The sequence below is a fragment of the Thamnophis elegans genome, chromosome 1 (assembly GCF_009769535.1).
Source record: "Thamnophis elegans isolate rThaEle1 chromosome 1, rThaEle1.pri, whole genome shotgun sequence".
NCBI lineage: Eukaryota > Metazoa > Chordata > Lepidosauria > Squamata > Colubridae > Thamnophis > Thamnophis elegans.
In genome coordinates, this window is record NC_045541.1 from 68,614,397 (window position 1) to 68,629,081 (window position 14,685).

Consider the following 14,685-nt stretch of genomic DNA (forward strand, 5'->3'; position numbering starts at 1 on the left):
CAGTTCTCTGAAGAGCAGCATCCAAACTGCAAAAACTTAACCCCGTTATGCTGGAACTTGAGGATCTGCCTCTTGGAGAAAAGGCCATTTGGTGCCAGGGATTGTTTCTTAGAATAGTCCAGTCGGGAAAGAGATACAGTATTGGCCACAAAAGAGGATCTTCAGTGACTTTGTGCTTCTTGGCTTGCCTGATATGCAGTAAGCTTGGGTTGGCTTTATAACTCTGGACAGTAAATCCTGGTGGCTGTCCACATAATCAAAACTGGGAATAAGAGAGGGGCTTTTCAGAATGAGCAAAATGGAGCTGCTAAAAGTTTCAGTAGAAATTTTTATCAAAAATAGAAATACCCTGTGGAAAGATGGGCAGCCAATAAAATTTACAAATAAATAAATGTAAGTAAAATTGGCAACCTCAGTGTTGAAACAGATGGCATGTGTCTGCACTTTGTTCAGTCATGAAGAGGATGGCAGCATTGGCTGAAATCTCAAGGTCTGATAGAGGGTATGCTAAAGATTGCGGAAGACTGAAGAATTCTCCTGTTGCTGAATTTAGAAGTTCACACTAGGGCCTTGAAATTCTCCACCCAAACTCCCACATAGATTTCACAGATTGTGATAAAGCTTCAGTGGGGTTTGTTTGGCTTACCCCCTAGTGTGAAACTGGTGATTTGTAATGCAGAGCTTAATGCTTGGGATGCTTTGTGAAATGAAGCACATCAGGGTTGGACAAATAATGCTGTAATGCGTTATGTGAACGTAGCCACAACGTTGAGAGTAGAAGTTGGGTTAAATTGGCTTAAAGCTGACATATTTTAAAAGCCATAACTGCTGGTGTCCTCAGCCTTCTAAAATATTTTCTTGGTTTTATAGGAACGTCAGCTCGGAGAGGAGTGAAGCCCGTCGAAAGCTGCGGGAGTGTGATGGGCTAGTGGATGCACTTTTATGCATTGTCCAAGCAGAAATTGGCCAGAAAGATTTAGACAGCAAGGTAAAGAGAAGGGGGTAAAGCACACAAAATTTCCTCCCACAGCTCATTTTTAGTGGAATATATGCAGTTGGGCTTTTCCTTCACCCCATGTTCCATGAGTTCTACTTGGCTTAACCATTTTCTGAGCAGCGAAAGAAATCATATGTCATTAGAGAGATCTGAAGTTTCGTCTTATGGGGATTGAAGAAGAATATTTAAATTTCCTCTTTCATTTCATGCCTTGGTAAGGCCACATTTGGAATACTGCATCCAGTTTTGGTCGCCACGATGTAAAAAAGATGTTGAGAGTGCAGAGAAGAGCAACAAAGATGTTTAGGGGACTGGAGACTAAAACATAAAGAAACTGGAATTGGTATATGAACAGAGGGACAAGGGGTGATATGATAGCAGTGTTCCAATATCTGAGGGGCTGCCACAAAGAAGAGGGAGTCAAGCTATTCTCCAAAGCACCCGAGGGTAGGACAAGAAGCAATGGATGGAAAAGAGAGAAATAAAGTAAAGTAAAAAAATTCCTGACAGTTAGAACAATTAATCAGTGAAGCAACTTGCCTCCAGAAGTTGTGAATGCTTAAACACTGGAAGTTTTTAAGAAGAGATATTTCTGAAATGGTATAGGGTTTCCTGCCTGAGTAAGAGGTTGGATTATAACACCTCCAAGGTCCCTTCAAATTCTGTTATTCAATTCTGAGGCTAGACTGCTGTCAATTCTGAGGCTTCACTGCTGTTCTTTAGGATGTACAATGTTGTTGCCTAGGCCATCTAGTTTTCCCATATCCTCAATTTTAAATAGGGCAGGCTTTTTACCAGAGATATAAAAACAAAAGCAGTAAGATCTTTGGATGGGTGATTTAGAAACAAAAGAGCAATCATTTCCCCATTGCATGCATATATTTTCTTCCCATTTTATATCCCAGATCCATTATGTGCAAAGCAGGGCATAATACCTGTTCCTCCTGCCACTTTCTAGGACTCCCCAGGGATGAGCAGCTTAATAAGACCATCCTCCATTTGTGGCAGTTAGTTATTATACAGCAGGCAATCAAGTTGGTGACAGTTCAAATATTCATGTTCTAAAGTCAAAGAACAATAACTCGGGGCTTGTGATTAAGAATTCAGGAGGTTGTTGTAAACCATCTGGGAAAACTTCTTTGAAGGGTGGCACTAAAAATATTAAAATAACAATAACATAATCTAAACTTCTTGAAAGAACTCCGACTAATGAATCTGACTATGCCACCCTTAATCTTAAACCTCAGTGAAAATAGCACAGAAGGACCCAATGAGACTGGTTCTTCTTGTTAGGACGTTCTCCCTTCTGATAAGAGTTGCCGCCTCTCCCTTTCTGTGTATGCGTCACCTCTGACTCATTATCTAGATCTGTACCTTTCACAGTGTACTTTTAAGCAGGGAACGTATAAACACTCCCACAACCTTCAGTAACCCAGTTTTGTATCTCTTCATAAGAATCTTTAATTTTAGCTTGCTGCTCAGAGGGCACTCTACCTAGTTAACTATTTTAAAAAATTTAAAAGCAAGGAAAATCACTGTTTATAAATGATGAAGACTGAAATGGTCTGGTTATGCTGTGAAGCATTTGAGCTCATGTGGCTTTCCTGTCTGACGCGAGGAACTGTCTTCCCTTAGCTTGTGGAGAACTGTGTCTGCCTACTGAGGAACTTGTCCTATCAAGTACACCGTGAAATCCCACATGCCGAGCGCTACCAGGAAGCCCCTATCAATGCTGCCAACAACACTGGCCCCCACGCAGCCAGTTGCTTTGGTGCCAAAAAAGGCAAAGGTACGTAACTTTTGACTATCTGCTCCTGTGCTAAGTCGCTGGAGAACAGGGAGGGTAGAAATAGAAGGGTGAGGATGTTGGCTTTTAAGTGCTTCTAATCCTTGGCTTCATAAGACAAGCTATTGCTTTCCATAGAAGCATCTTGGGGTCGCTTTCTGGCTGTCCTGCTCTTTATCTCACAAGGCCTAAGGCCTAAGTAACAAGTAGCATTTTTGTTTGGTAATTCAGCTCAGGTGATGGATGGTTCTTCAATTAATTTGTGGCCTATTTCCCCTTCTCTTTGCTTTATATTCCCCCCCCCACCCCCCAATGGCTGTGATCCTGCTGGCATCTCTTCTCTCTTGCCTCCCTTCTTCCCTGTCCTTCTCTGCGCCAAAAGATGAGTGGTTCGCTAGAGGTGAGTTGGGCTTTTTGATTTTTTTTTTTTTTTGCATGCCTGTTTGTGTGATACCCAATTTTTCCTCCTGGTCTCATTAGTGTGACTGAACCCAATCAGAAGCATAAGCAAGGGCGGTGTTGAATGTTGTTGAGGCTCCTTGCTTGTCTTGTGGTGTGAGGATGCTCTCTTTCTGTTCTTTTGCTTACGCTGTGTTTGGGGAGAGCCATCAGACCACCCAAAAGAAATAGGATAATGTTGAATCAAGTGAAGTCAGCATGAAAGGCACTTCTCAATTAAGATATTAAATTGAGGTTTCAGGAAACAGGCTTGGAAATAAACATTGATGACAATAACAGCTGGTGAGTTTTGAGTGTATTCTCGGGTTGCGTACGGGTAACCTGTGGAGCCTCTGCTTAATAGGAGAGAACAGTACCCACGAAAACTATTCAAGAACCACTTTAGAGGTGGATTCATTTGTATTATTTGACTTTTTCTTCATACAAGTGTTTCTGCTATTCCAGTCTTTGTGACATTCCCAATCCTTAAAGATAAATTTAAAGTTAACTTAAACAAATACAGATTTTGAACAAATTTTAGGCTAACTGAAGGAGTGCCATCTAGTCTAGTCAACTTCATTTTCTCAATTTTGGTAAATTGATTATTTTAGATGTCTTTGGATAAATGCAGTAACTTGGCATGCTAGCATGTTTTGAACCCAAATAAATATGAGATCAAGTAGAGAAATCATTTTCTGAATTGCAGTGTGGTAGCATCTAGTCCTTAATGGAAGAGTACATTGATTCTAATTTTGAATCTATATTAATATGAAAGAAGTAAATTTGGATTTTCACATCATGGTTCACTATAATTTGTTCAATAAGCCACAGATGGCCATTGCAAATCAAGCTATAAACTATTGTTTGCAAATTATTGGCTGGTTTCATGCATCTTACTAAGAAACAGATGGCTCATAATGGCTTACTACAGCCTTTTACATCTAACTGCGTCCCCTCCCCCCCTCTCTGATAATGTGGACTTCAGCTTCTAGACTTTCCTAGCCAGTTTGGTCATCAATGAGACTTCTGAAAGTTGTAAATCTACATGTCTGACGGCTCAGATTTTACCCAGGATATTAAACAGCTAGTTTTAAGAGCATATTTGAATGTGAACATTTAAATTAAATGGAAAAGGATCATATTCAGATGCTTGGTATGCATGGAGCTTCAAATGCACTCTTGGCATCTCCAGTTAAATGTGTGTAATCAAAACGCTAGGAGAGACTTTGTGGGGGGGAGAGTTACTAACAGTTGTAACAGATGGTGCAGAAATAGTCAGTTCATTAGCCTGGCTCCTGTGAAGGCAGATCTTTTTTCTGAATCCTAATTATAGTTTAGTAGGTGTGAATTTCTCCTTTATTTGTGCATTTTTCCTTAAGCAAAAGAAATCAAAGTTTGGAACTATATTTCTTGTGTCTGGTTATACTATAGGCCCATGATGGCGAACCTATGGTACGTGTGCCACAGGTGGCACTCAGAGCCCTCTCTGCAGGCATGCGAGCTGTCACCCAGATCAGCTCCACTGCGCATGCATGCGTGCCTCCCACCAGCCAGCTGATTTTTGGGTCTCTGCCATGCATGCAGGAGATATGCATGTGCAGGGGTTGTGCATGCATATGTGTGAGGTGGGGGCCTGCGTGGGGATGCCCCCCAATCCATTTTTGGTCCCAGGAGGCTTCAGAGAGTGTGCTAAGCCCAAAACAGGGTGCGGGGGTGCATGTCGCGTGCATGCGCAGGGAGCGTGTGTCATGTGTGCATTGCATTGTGGGTGTGGGCACGTGAAGCCAAAAAGGTTAGCCATCACTGCTATAGGCACTGAGTGAGATCTATATCTTAGGATTTATTTTTGTTATATTTGATTTTTTTCAAGGTAAAAAGCAGACAGAGGATCCTTCTACTGATATAGTTGACTTCCCCAAAAGACAAACCCCTGCAAAAGGTATGGCTTCTTTTGCTGCTGGAAGAACAATAGCTCAACGAAAGCAAACATACTTTGTTTGCAAAAGGTCCCGCATTTGATCCTTTCTAAGATAAGGGACCAGTTGATGACAAAAGCTCTTTGTCCAGGATCTGATGAACTGTTGCCGGTCAAAATAGACAGTATCAAGTTGCATCAGCCTTGTCCAAACTCATATCTCAAAAATACATGCTGTAGCGTTTATAGCCATATTGTCTGGGAATTCTTTTAATGGAAGTATATCTGGAAATTTTATAGAAAGTTGAATTTGATGGACAGTTCCATTGTGATCACAGTTATGTTGTGATACAACTTCCTATTTTTCTAGAATATATATTTTTTCTTCAATGTCCTCCTTTCTTTGGGAGAACTGGTTGTTCTTCTTTAACTGTTTTCCTACATGGGTTTTGTTGCATTTATTTGTCCTTACATGTTTGGCTTTAGGAAGGCAAATGTGGTAAGTCATATACTGCTGAGAAATGTTTTATTGGAGGTTTGAGTTGAAAATACATTTTTTCCCTCCAACCTTAATAAACAATTTCAAATCAAACAAAGGTGTGACTCATAGGTGTGGCAGGAAATTACCCAATTGTAGGATGACCAAAGCAGTTTAAAAGGCAGTGGCCTTATTTCTGTAACCATTGCTAAATCTGGGAATAAAACAGAATAGAGATATTCTTAGTCACAGGAAATGCCCCTTAACAGGAAAGGGCTAACTCCACCTCTTCAGATTAGAAGACGGGCCTTCTATCTTCCTATCTACTGTACTGCTTCCCTTTAGTTTTAGTACTCTGACTTTTAGAGGAACAGTGGCTTTCCATTGGCTCCCTCTTGGGAGCCAGGAATGTTAAAGAAGGAAGAGTAGATGAAAATGTAGTTGCTCTAAATTTAGACATTCTGATGAAATTTGAACGAAAAAGCCAATTGGAAAAAAAATTGTTTTAAGTCACCTAATCTAACTAAACTGGAAGAGAGCCTGAAAAACGCGTCCAGTCCTGATCAGACTGAGTCTAAAGCTGGGAGGAGTCACCAGAGGTGGTGTGATTTCACAGCTGTAAACTCAGTCCTGTTGGTCAATGGACAGAGATAACCCATCCTGGCTGCTATCTCCACCACCCAGAGAACGGGCGTATCAGGTAAGAACCAACGCCCATTCTCTCTTAGCTGTCCAAAAGCAGTCCCTGCAGTCACCTGCCAGCAAGAGGTTGCAGCTGAGAGATCTGCAAGGGCTCCAAAGAGTTGGAATTCAGAGGAGCAAGTTGCAGTACCAGTCTGAACTGCCCTCAAAGTAGCAGGACTGAATGAAGTAGGTTGTACACAAACCTACTTGTTCACCTTGATGGACTAGTCATCAGCTAGCACCAGTCTTGCAGCAGCCTGAAGACAAACATGTGTGTGTGTATGATAGATAGATAGATAGATAGATAGATAGATAGATAGATAGATAGATAGATAGATAGATAGATGATAGATAGATAGATAGATAGATAGATAGATAGATAGATGATTGATAGATAGATAGATAGATAGATAGATAGATAGATATAGATATAGATATAGATATAGATATATAGATATATAGATATATAGATATATACATACACACACATACACACACATATACATACACATACAAAGTGTTCTTGTGTGTGTAGCACAAACTAAAGATCCTGAGGAACAGTTCAATCTTGACTTCCACAGCAATGTATAAACATGATGGGGAACCTTGGAAAAAGGTTGTAGTGATTTCATATTCTATTCTGGAGAATGGAGGTGGATTACGTACTAAAAAGCATCCTCCTGAACTGGGTCCCATTTATCAGAGGCCTCCTTTTTCTATGTGCTTATTCATTTAAAAGAATTCTTTGCTGCCCACAACATTAACAGAAACAAAGTACACTTGAGGAAGCAACACGTAAAAAGTTGCAGAATAGCAATAGCACTTAAACTTATATGCCACTTTACAGTGCTTTACAGCCCTCTCTAAGCTGTTTACACAGTCAGCAAATTGCCCCCAATAATCTGGGTACTCATTTTACCCACCTCGGAAGGATGGAAAGCTGAGTCAACCTTGAGCCTGGTGAGATTTGAACTGCTGAACTGCATCTAGCAGTCAGCTGAAGTAGCCTGTACTACTGTACTCTAACCACTGTGGCACAAGTTAAATGGGCAGGAAGAAGACACACACACACACTTTTTAAAAAAAAATTTTGAAAGAGCAAGTGTTGATACCAGACACCTTTGGAAGTCTGGTTGGAAAATGCCATGATTGAGAAAGTTCTCTTAATAGATGCCTCCAGGGAAGACATGGGAGACATGCAGTTTGACCTGATTTATGTGTAATTGGTTCTCTTTCCTCTGCTAGGCTATGAACTCCTCTTCCAGCCAGAAATTGTCCGCATTTATATTTCATTGTTAAAGGAGAGCAAAACCCCAGCTATCATAGAAGCCTCAGCAGGAGCCCTCCAGAACCTGTGTGCTGGTCGCTGGACGGTGAGTAAACATAAAAGAGAAGCAGTGCTGTAAGATAAATACTTACCCCTTAAAATTAGTAACTCCAACCAAAGTATTACATTAAGATAGCAAATGTTGGCTGGGTTTGCAAATCTTTAAGTCAAGATGTTCTATATTAACTTATATATAGGAGCCTATCTTAAAGAGCTAAGTCGTAAATCACATCAAGCCAGAAATAGACAAGCAACTGTAGAGATTAATGACAACCATCCCTCAAGCTTGTAGACTTCCAAAATAGCCATAGCTTGTTTGCTACTTCCTCATATGTTGAAACAGCTTTTTCATCACAAATGTATGGATTGGTTTGAAGTTTGGGAAGGGCACAAAATTACATAAGCCAAAAAACTGCAAGCAGGCTATGCTTTCCCAAAGTCACATTAAATTAAGCCCATAAATGCTTTTTGATAGATGCTAAGTGCAATCAATCCAAGTGTTTGATTTACCAAAGTCAGAAACAGACACATCTTAATCCAATATATGTAAGAGTAATAGTTGATGTGATGCAACCCAGCCTTAAATTTGCAGGTAGTCCTTGACTTAGAACTGTTTATTTAATGACCAGCCCTCACATTTAACGACCCTTGCAGAGTCCCTGCAGTCATGTGGTCATAGTTTGCGTAATTGGCATGTATTTCAAGAGCTGCAGCATGCCAGGGTCATCGGCTCGCCATTTGCGATCTTCCCAGCACTTCCAACAAGCAGAAGTCAATAGAGGAAGCTGGATTCACTTAACAATCGTGTGATTCACTTAACAACTGCAGCAGAAAAAGGTTGTAAAATCGTATCTGATTCACCAAACAACTGCATAACTTAGTGATGGAATTTCTGGTCCCAGTTGTTGTAAGCCAAGGACTACCTATAAGCCAAAACAGGACCATGCATTCCAAAAGTATTAAACTGAGCCATAGATGCTGTTAGACAACTATGTAAAATCAATCAAGGTGTCTGATCTATCAAAGTCAGAAACAGACATGACTTAATCATTGTGTGCAACAGTGACTAAGCCAGCTTTACGTCTATTTTTGCCCAGCATGTTGACTTGACCTTGTAGTGTAAATATTACAAGAATTTTAAGATCAGGTTGGCTGGTTCCAATAAATTGCATTTCAGTTTAAATTTTTTAAAAAGTGCTATTCTCTCCCTTCCTGTAGTGTTTGGAGCCACAGTTATGCCTCTCATTTTATACCTTTTTATCGATGTGGCTCCATTCCTAAGAAAACAAAGCAAAAGTTAAAACTCTTTTCCACCAACAATGCTAAAAAGGTTTGCTATTGTCACCATTGTTTTTTTCCCCTTTCTGAATAAATGTCTAGAAGTACTCAAGATCCCTTATGTGAGCTTCACAATTTTCTGCTTGTTATAACAGAACAGTACAAATACAATACGATACAAATATTTCTGTATTACAAAAGTACAAATATGTAGTACAGTAGCAACAAATAAGTAGTAATGGTAGAAAATAGGAGGTAGATATATTAAGAGAAAGAACTGGAGAAAAATCATAAAATATAAAGACCTGCAAAGAGAAATAGAATGACTGTAAAAAAAGAAAGTACCAATAATAATAGGCACTTCGGATGTAATTCTTAACTATTTGGAACACCACGTAAAAACCATCAGTATTGACAAAAATCGTCATCAGTTAATTGCAGAATGCAGCATTACTTGGAGCAGCTTACATCCTGCAACGATACTATTAACACCATCAAACAACATTTGCCAATCACTTTGAGAAGGATTCAATAGGTAGATAAAAATGCCAAATCCAGTCTAAACATCTGGCTGACTGTGTGGCGAAGCATAACAACAACCTGCGACAATATCTGTAGCATCATCAAACATCCTGATTTGCTTCTCCCAGGTCCTTGAAAAGGACTTGCTAGGTAGACAAAAATGCCAAACCCAGTCTAAACATCTGGCTGACTCTGCGATTAAGAATAAGAATAATAGACTACCGGTACTTCCTATATTCTAACTACCTTTCAGTGGGATTAAAGATTTGGTGGTAGTTAATGGTCAGTTTCTCTCTCACCATTTAATTCAAAGACTTTCTCTGGCAGAAGGAAGCTAAACCTAGTCCAACATTTGTGCTTGTAGTTTCTCCAAAATTCCTGAGTTTTGTGGGAAACTATGATCAAAATTTAAAGCCCAACTTGAAAGCCTTCTGCTTAAGGAATCAATGAAAACAGAATTCCCTCTCTGTATGGAGGAAAAGCAACCATGGGCAGATTAAGAGGGAACAGAAATGAGCCAATTGTCCTCCCCCAACATCACCCGTACACATTTTGTTCTTATTCTTCTTTCGTGTACTGTATCGTTTAAGTGTAAAAGGTTATCTGATGTGGCATTCTGAATGTATGTCTCTGCCTTGCATGTGCCTCCAAGTTGGTGGGATGCATGAAATTGTATGTTGACTTGCAAGATAGTCTGTAGATTAAAGATTCTGACTTGGAGAATATCCAATAAGCATTCTTGTGGTTAACCCCCTTTCCCAAATTTGGAGACACATGCACAATTTTGTTCTCTGGGGTAGCTGATCCAATTTTAAGAGGAGCAGCCTGGAAAAAGTTAGAAATTAACCCTGCTATTTTCACAGCTGCAGAAACTTACCATTCAAATCTCTTCAAATGAGAGTTCAGTCGGAGACTAAAGATCTGGCATGTGTAGCCTCTGGCCTCTTGATAATGATGAGTTTCTAATATAGAATAGTGAAGAATAATGAAGTCAGCATGGTGGCAAAATCTTGCTGGTCATGACCAGTTTATCTGGTCATGAAAAAATATATTCAGTGGCAGTATTTGGGTTGTCAGTGAGCTTTCTAGATAGAATTACCGTATTTATCGGCGTATAACACGCAGTTTTAAAACTAAAATTGCAAGCTTAAACCCTGCCTGCGTGTTATACGCCGATACGCCGGGTCCCAAACTGCCTGCTCCAGCTGATTCACCGGCGCCCATGAAAGGAAGTTTTCTTCCCTACTGAAACAGAAGCCACAGCAGGAGAGCGAGGCTGCTGCCGGCCGTTTCACCTTGCGCAGCGAATTTGACTGGGTCCCGGGGCTTCTGCCGGGCGGCAGAAGCCCGGGAAGGCGAAAGGAAGTTTTCTTCCCTACTGAAACGGACGCTCTCCATGGATACTTTGACCTTCCTACAGTTGCTTTTCTGAGCAACTGGGAGACAGAAGGGACGCAATCTCCTTTCATTCTCCCTCTGCCTTATTCACTCGTTCGGGCAGCAGAGAACGGAAGAAAATTGCATAGCCAAGGACAAAGGAGCCTGCAGCCTCCTTCATTCAAATGTTCAGGCAGCGGGGATGGGGGGGGGGGGCTTTCTCGCATGCCTTCTTTCTCTGAAGCGCTGCAAACCTTGGGATTGTGTAGCAGCCAAAGATCGCCTGGTTAAAAAGGAGGAAGAGGAGGCTCCACTAGTCCGGAGCCCATCCGCGGTGGCAGGGATCCCCCACACACATACACACACACAAGGAGGGAGGAGAGACAGAGAGAGAGACAGACACACACAGAGAATGACAAGAGAGACAGAGAGAGGGAGGGGGGGAGATAGAGGTAAAGAGCCACACAGAGAGTGAGAGACAAACAGATACAGGGAGGGGGAGAGGGAGGGAGTGTTTATGCACAGAAGGAAGATTTAAAACTTCGGAGTGAATCCGGGAAGAGGGAAGAGATGGAGGACTGACTTTTCACTCCGATTTCTGAGCCCCCAGCTGTTAGTGACGGAGAAGGACGAAGGAAGAGATTGCATTTTTGTTAGGCTGAAAGAGCTGTGGCGTTTTAAAGAAGTCCCGTTCTTTTTATTTAAGCACGAAAGGAAAAATCTCCAAAAAGCCCGGGGCTTGCAAAGCATCACGGTCTCAGAGAATGCAAATGAAGGTGCTTATCTCCCTGCCCGGCTCGGAGTCATGCTGAGTCCTATTCAGAGGGCGGAGGGACGCTGTGCTTTTTTTTTGTTTGTTTGTTTATGTTCTCACAACTATGCAAAGGTGGGTTTTGTGCTACAAGGATCTTTCTTTCTTTCTTTCCCTGTCTGCGGTTCCTTGCAGTTGCTTCGGTTTAAAGCACCGTTTCTCATTCCTTGCAAAACTGGGGCAGGACTGCCTCTCCTTGCAGCAGGCTCGGTTGCAAAATGTTTCCCTGATTTGGTTTATAAGTTCGCAGCAAGGCAATCCAACAAATAGGAAAGTTTTAATAAGATTTTCTGACTTTATTTGGTCTCTGCTGCCACCCCCAACCCCAACCCCTCCCAAGGAGAGAGTGGGAAGGAGAGGAAGGAAGGAGGGAGGGGGAAGGAAAAGAAGGGAGGGGGGAGAAGATGGAAGGAGAAAAGATGGAAAGAAGGAGGAAGATGGAAGAAGAAAGGAAGAAAAAGAAGAAGGGAGGGAGAAAAGAGGGAAGGAAGTGGGAAGAAAAGGGGAAGAGAGGGAAAGAGCAGAAAGACGAGGAGGATGAAGTTGATAGGCAAGAGGAAGGAGGAAGGAAGGAAGAAAGAAAAAGGGAGGGAGAGAGGAAAGAAGAAAAGATGGAACTAGAAAGGAAAGAAGGGAGGGAGGAAAGAGGAAGACAGGGAAAGAGCAGAAAGACAAAGGTGAAGGTAGATAGGCAGAAGGAAGGAAGAAATAGGAAGGAGGGAAGGTGAAAGGATGGAAGGAGGAAGGAACAGAAGCGAAGAGGAAGAGAGAAATGGAAAGAGCAGAAAGACAGAAAAGATAGATAGGTAAAAGAAAGGAAGTTGAAAGAATGGAAGGAGGAAGGAAGAGAAAAGGAGGAAGGGAGTGAGTGAGGAAAGAAGAGAGGATGGAAGGAGAAAGGAAGGAAGAGAAGAAAGTTTGCCTTTTAAGAGGAGTTAATGTTATAATTCATGTTCTAATGTTATAAATTTTAATCCAACATTAAGTTCCGAGCTTCCAAGTCATTTATTTTTAATGAAAAAAATTTTTACTCAAATTTTTGTGTTAAAATGGGGGGTGCGTGTTATACGCCGGTGCGTGTTATACGCCGATAAATACGGTAATCTCATTTTTAAAGAAAACTATCAGTTGATCGATGGAGATGTAACGCTGGAAAGTATGAGAACAGCCTTCATCAGTTTATTACCCTCCGTATATTCTGGGCAACAGTTGCCCTAATTTCTAGACAGGTGATCAAAGGTTGTGCCGGCTTGAGTTAGTAGGAATTGGAATCCGTGACTGAACTCTAATTCCAGACAATGGGCACAAGGTTGGAAAGCAGTTTGAATGACGTCAGCAGCTAGTTGCATTTATTATTCTGAGCCGAGTGTTTCTGTTCTTCCTTGCAGTATGGGAGATACATCCGCTCTGCACTGCGCCAAGAGAAAGGTCTCTCCGCCATTGCGGACCATCTGACCCACGACAGCGAGCGTGTGGTGAAAGCAGCATCCGGAGCCCTGCGCAACTTGGCAGTGGATTCCCGTAACAAGGAGCTGATTGGTAAGGGGGGGAAAGAAAAGGAGGAGAAGCTCTCTTCTGCAGGGGAATGCATGAAAAATTCAAAGAATTTGAACGCAAAGAAAAATTCAAAGAATTTGAACGCAAAGAAAAATTCCACTAACAGTCATAAAGTATTCTTATTCAGACATAACAGACTACCAGCTGCCAAATCAAAGGTTTTGCACTACTTCCCAATCAGCATCAGAAATGGATGGCAAGGCAGGGCCAGTATAAAGCTTGCATTTCCTCCCCCAGCCCCCAGGACATCCACCCCCAAGTCTTTGTAATGCGGAGTTTCCTTACCTCATTTAGGAAGGTGGATAATGTATCCTTTAAAGAGAAGGAACTTCTTTATCATTAATCACCCGAATTTTGTGAAGTTGAAAGCAAGAGAGGGGAATTAGTGGCCCTTCCAGATATTGCTGAAGTTTAATTGGGGGTGGGGGTGGGGAGTGCTGGAATTTGTAGTTGAGAAATATCTGGAAGATTGCTAGAATCTGATTCCTGGCCTAAAATCCTACTGAATGAAATTGTATCTTTGCTTGATATACTTCGGAGCTTTGAGGCCCGTTCCTACTCACCCCAAAAATAGCTTTTGAAAAAGTGGTTTTGACACTTTTACCTGCTCTATGCTGTTCTAGACTAAAACACTGTAGCTTTTGGGGAAACTACAAATCACAATATACGTATCATTTTTCTGAAACACAAAAAAAGTAGTTTGTGCTATGAAGGAGGCAACTTTTTATGGTCCATTCCCTCTGGAATGCAGTGCCTTCCCTCTTCTTTATCTTTTCAGTGTTAGAACAGCAGTTTCTTCTATATGCTATATTTAACAGTTTCATTAATTGTAATGAATCCACGTGCAATTATATATTTTGTTTCTTGTCTCCTTTCCTGTTGTGTAATTTAAGTCTTGGCTGCCATCTGTTTCTCCTATCATTGTATGCCATTATCCTGATTATGTTGTATTACCATCTGCAGTCCTTCCAATATTTCACTTGTGAGCTTCCAGGAAATTCTTGCATATGATTTGCAGGATGGAGCTGCTGACGGCATTTCTATCCAGCCACTTTTAGTGTTTCCTTCTCCTCATTGTGGCTCTGATGTAATCCCACTCATAGGTAAACATGCCATTCCCAGTTTGGTGAAAAATCTTCCAGGAGGACAGCAGACACAGGGAAGGAACCTCTCTGAAGACACAGTGGTCTCTGTGCTCAATACTATCAATGAAGTCATTGGTGAAAATCTGGAAGCAGCCAAGAAACTGCGGGAGACACAAGGCATTGAGAAACTGGTGCTCATCAACAAATCAGGGTAAGGGGGAGTTTTGGGCAAGAGGGAGAATGTAAAAGTCTGGCTTTTAGATTTTTTTAAAAATGTTAAGAGTAAACGATGTTAAGAGTACTGTATTAAAAATTACAGTAATAAAAACTAATAAAAATCTAAAAGAAAAAAAGAAGGTACAGAAAATAAAATTAAAAATTAAAAAATGGAAAAGAAAAATAACAATATGATCAAGAAAAAGAAATCTAT

General features: G+C 41.1%; 1 protein-coding gene across 8 annotated transcripts in view; it reads left to right on the forward strand.

Annotated features, from left to right (window-relative positions):
* Positions 1 to 14,685, forward strand: part of CTNND1 (catenin delta 1) — a 72,176-nt gene that overhangs the window by 45,852 nt on the left and 11,639 nt on the right. For all 8 annotated transcript variants that reach the window (XM_032219226.1, XM_032219250.1, XM_032219212.1 and 5 more), the window contains 6 exons: positions 871 to 988; positions 2,633 to 2,786; positions 5,092 to 5,160; positions 7,544 to 7,671; positions 13,002 to 13,152; positions 14,274 to 14,466. In XM_032219226.1, the coding sequence (XP_032075117.1) occupies positions 871 to 988; positions 2,633 to 2,786; positions 5,092 to 5,160; positions 7,544 to 7,671; positions 13,002 to 13,152; positions 14,274 to 14,466 (813 nt within the window). The remainder of the gene's footprint in view (positions 1 to 870; positions 989 to 2,632; positions 2,787 to 5,091; positions 5,161 to 7,543; positions 7,672 to 13,001; positions 13,153 to 14,273; positions 14,467 to 14,685) is intronic.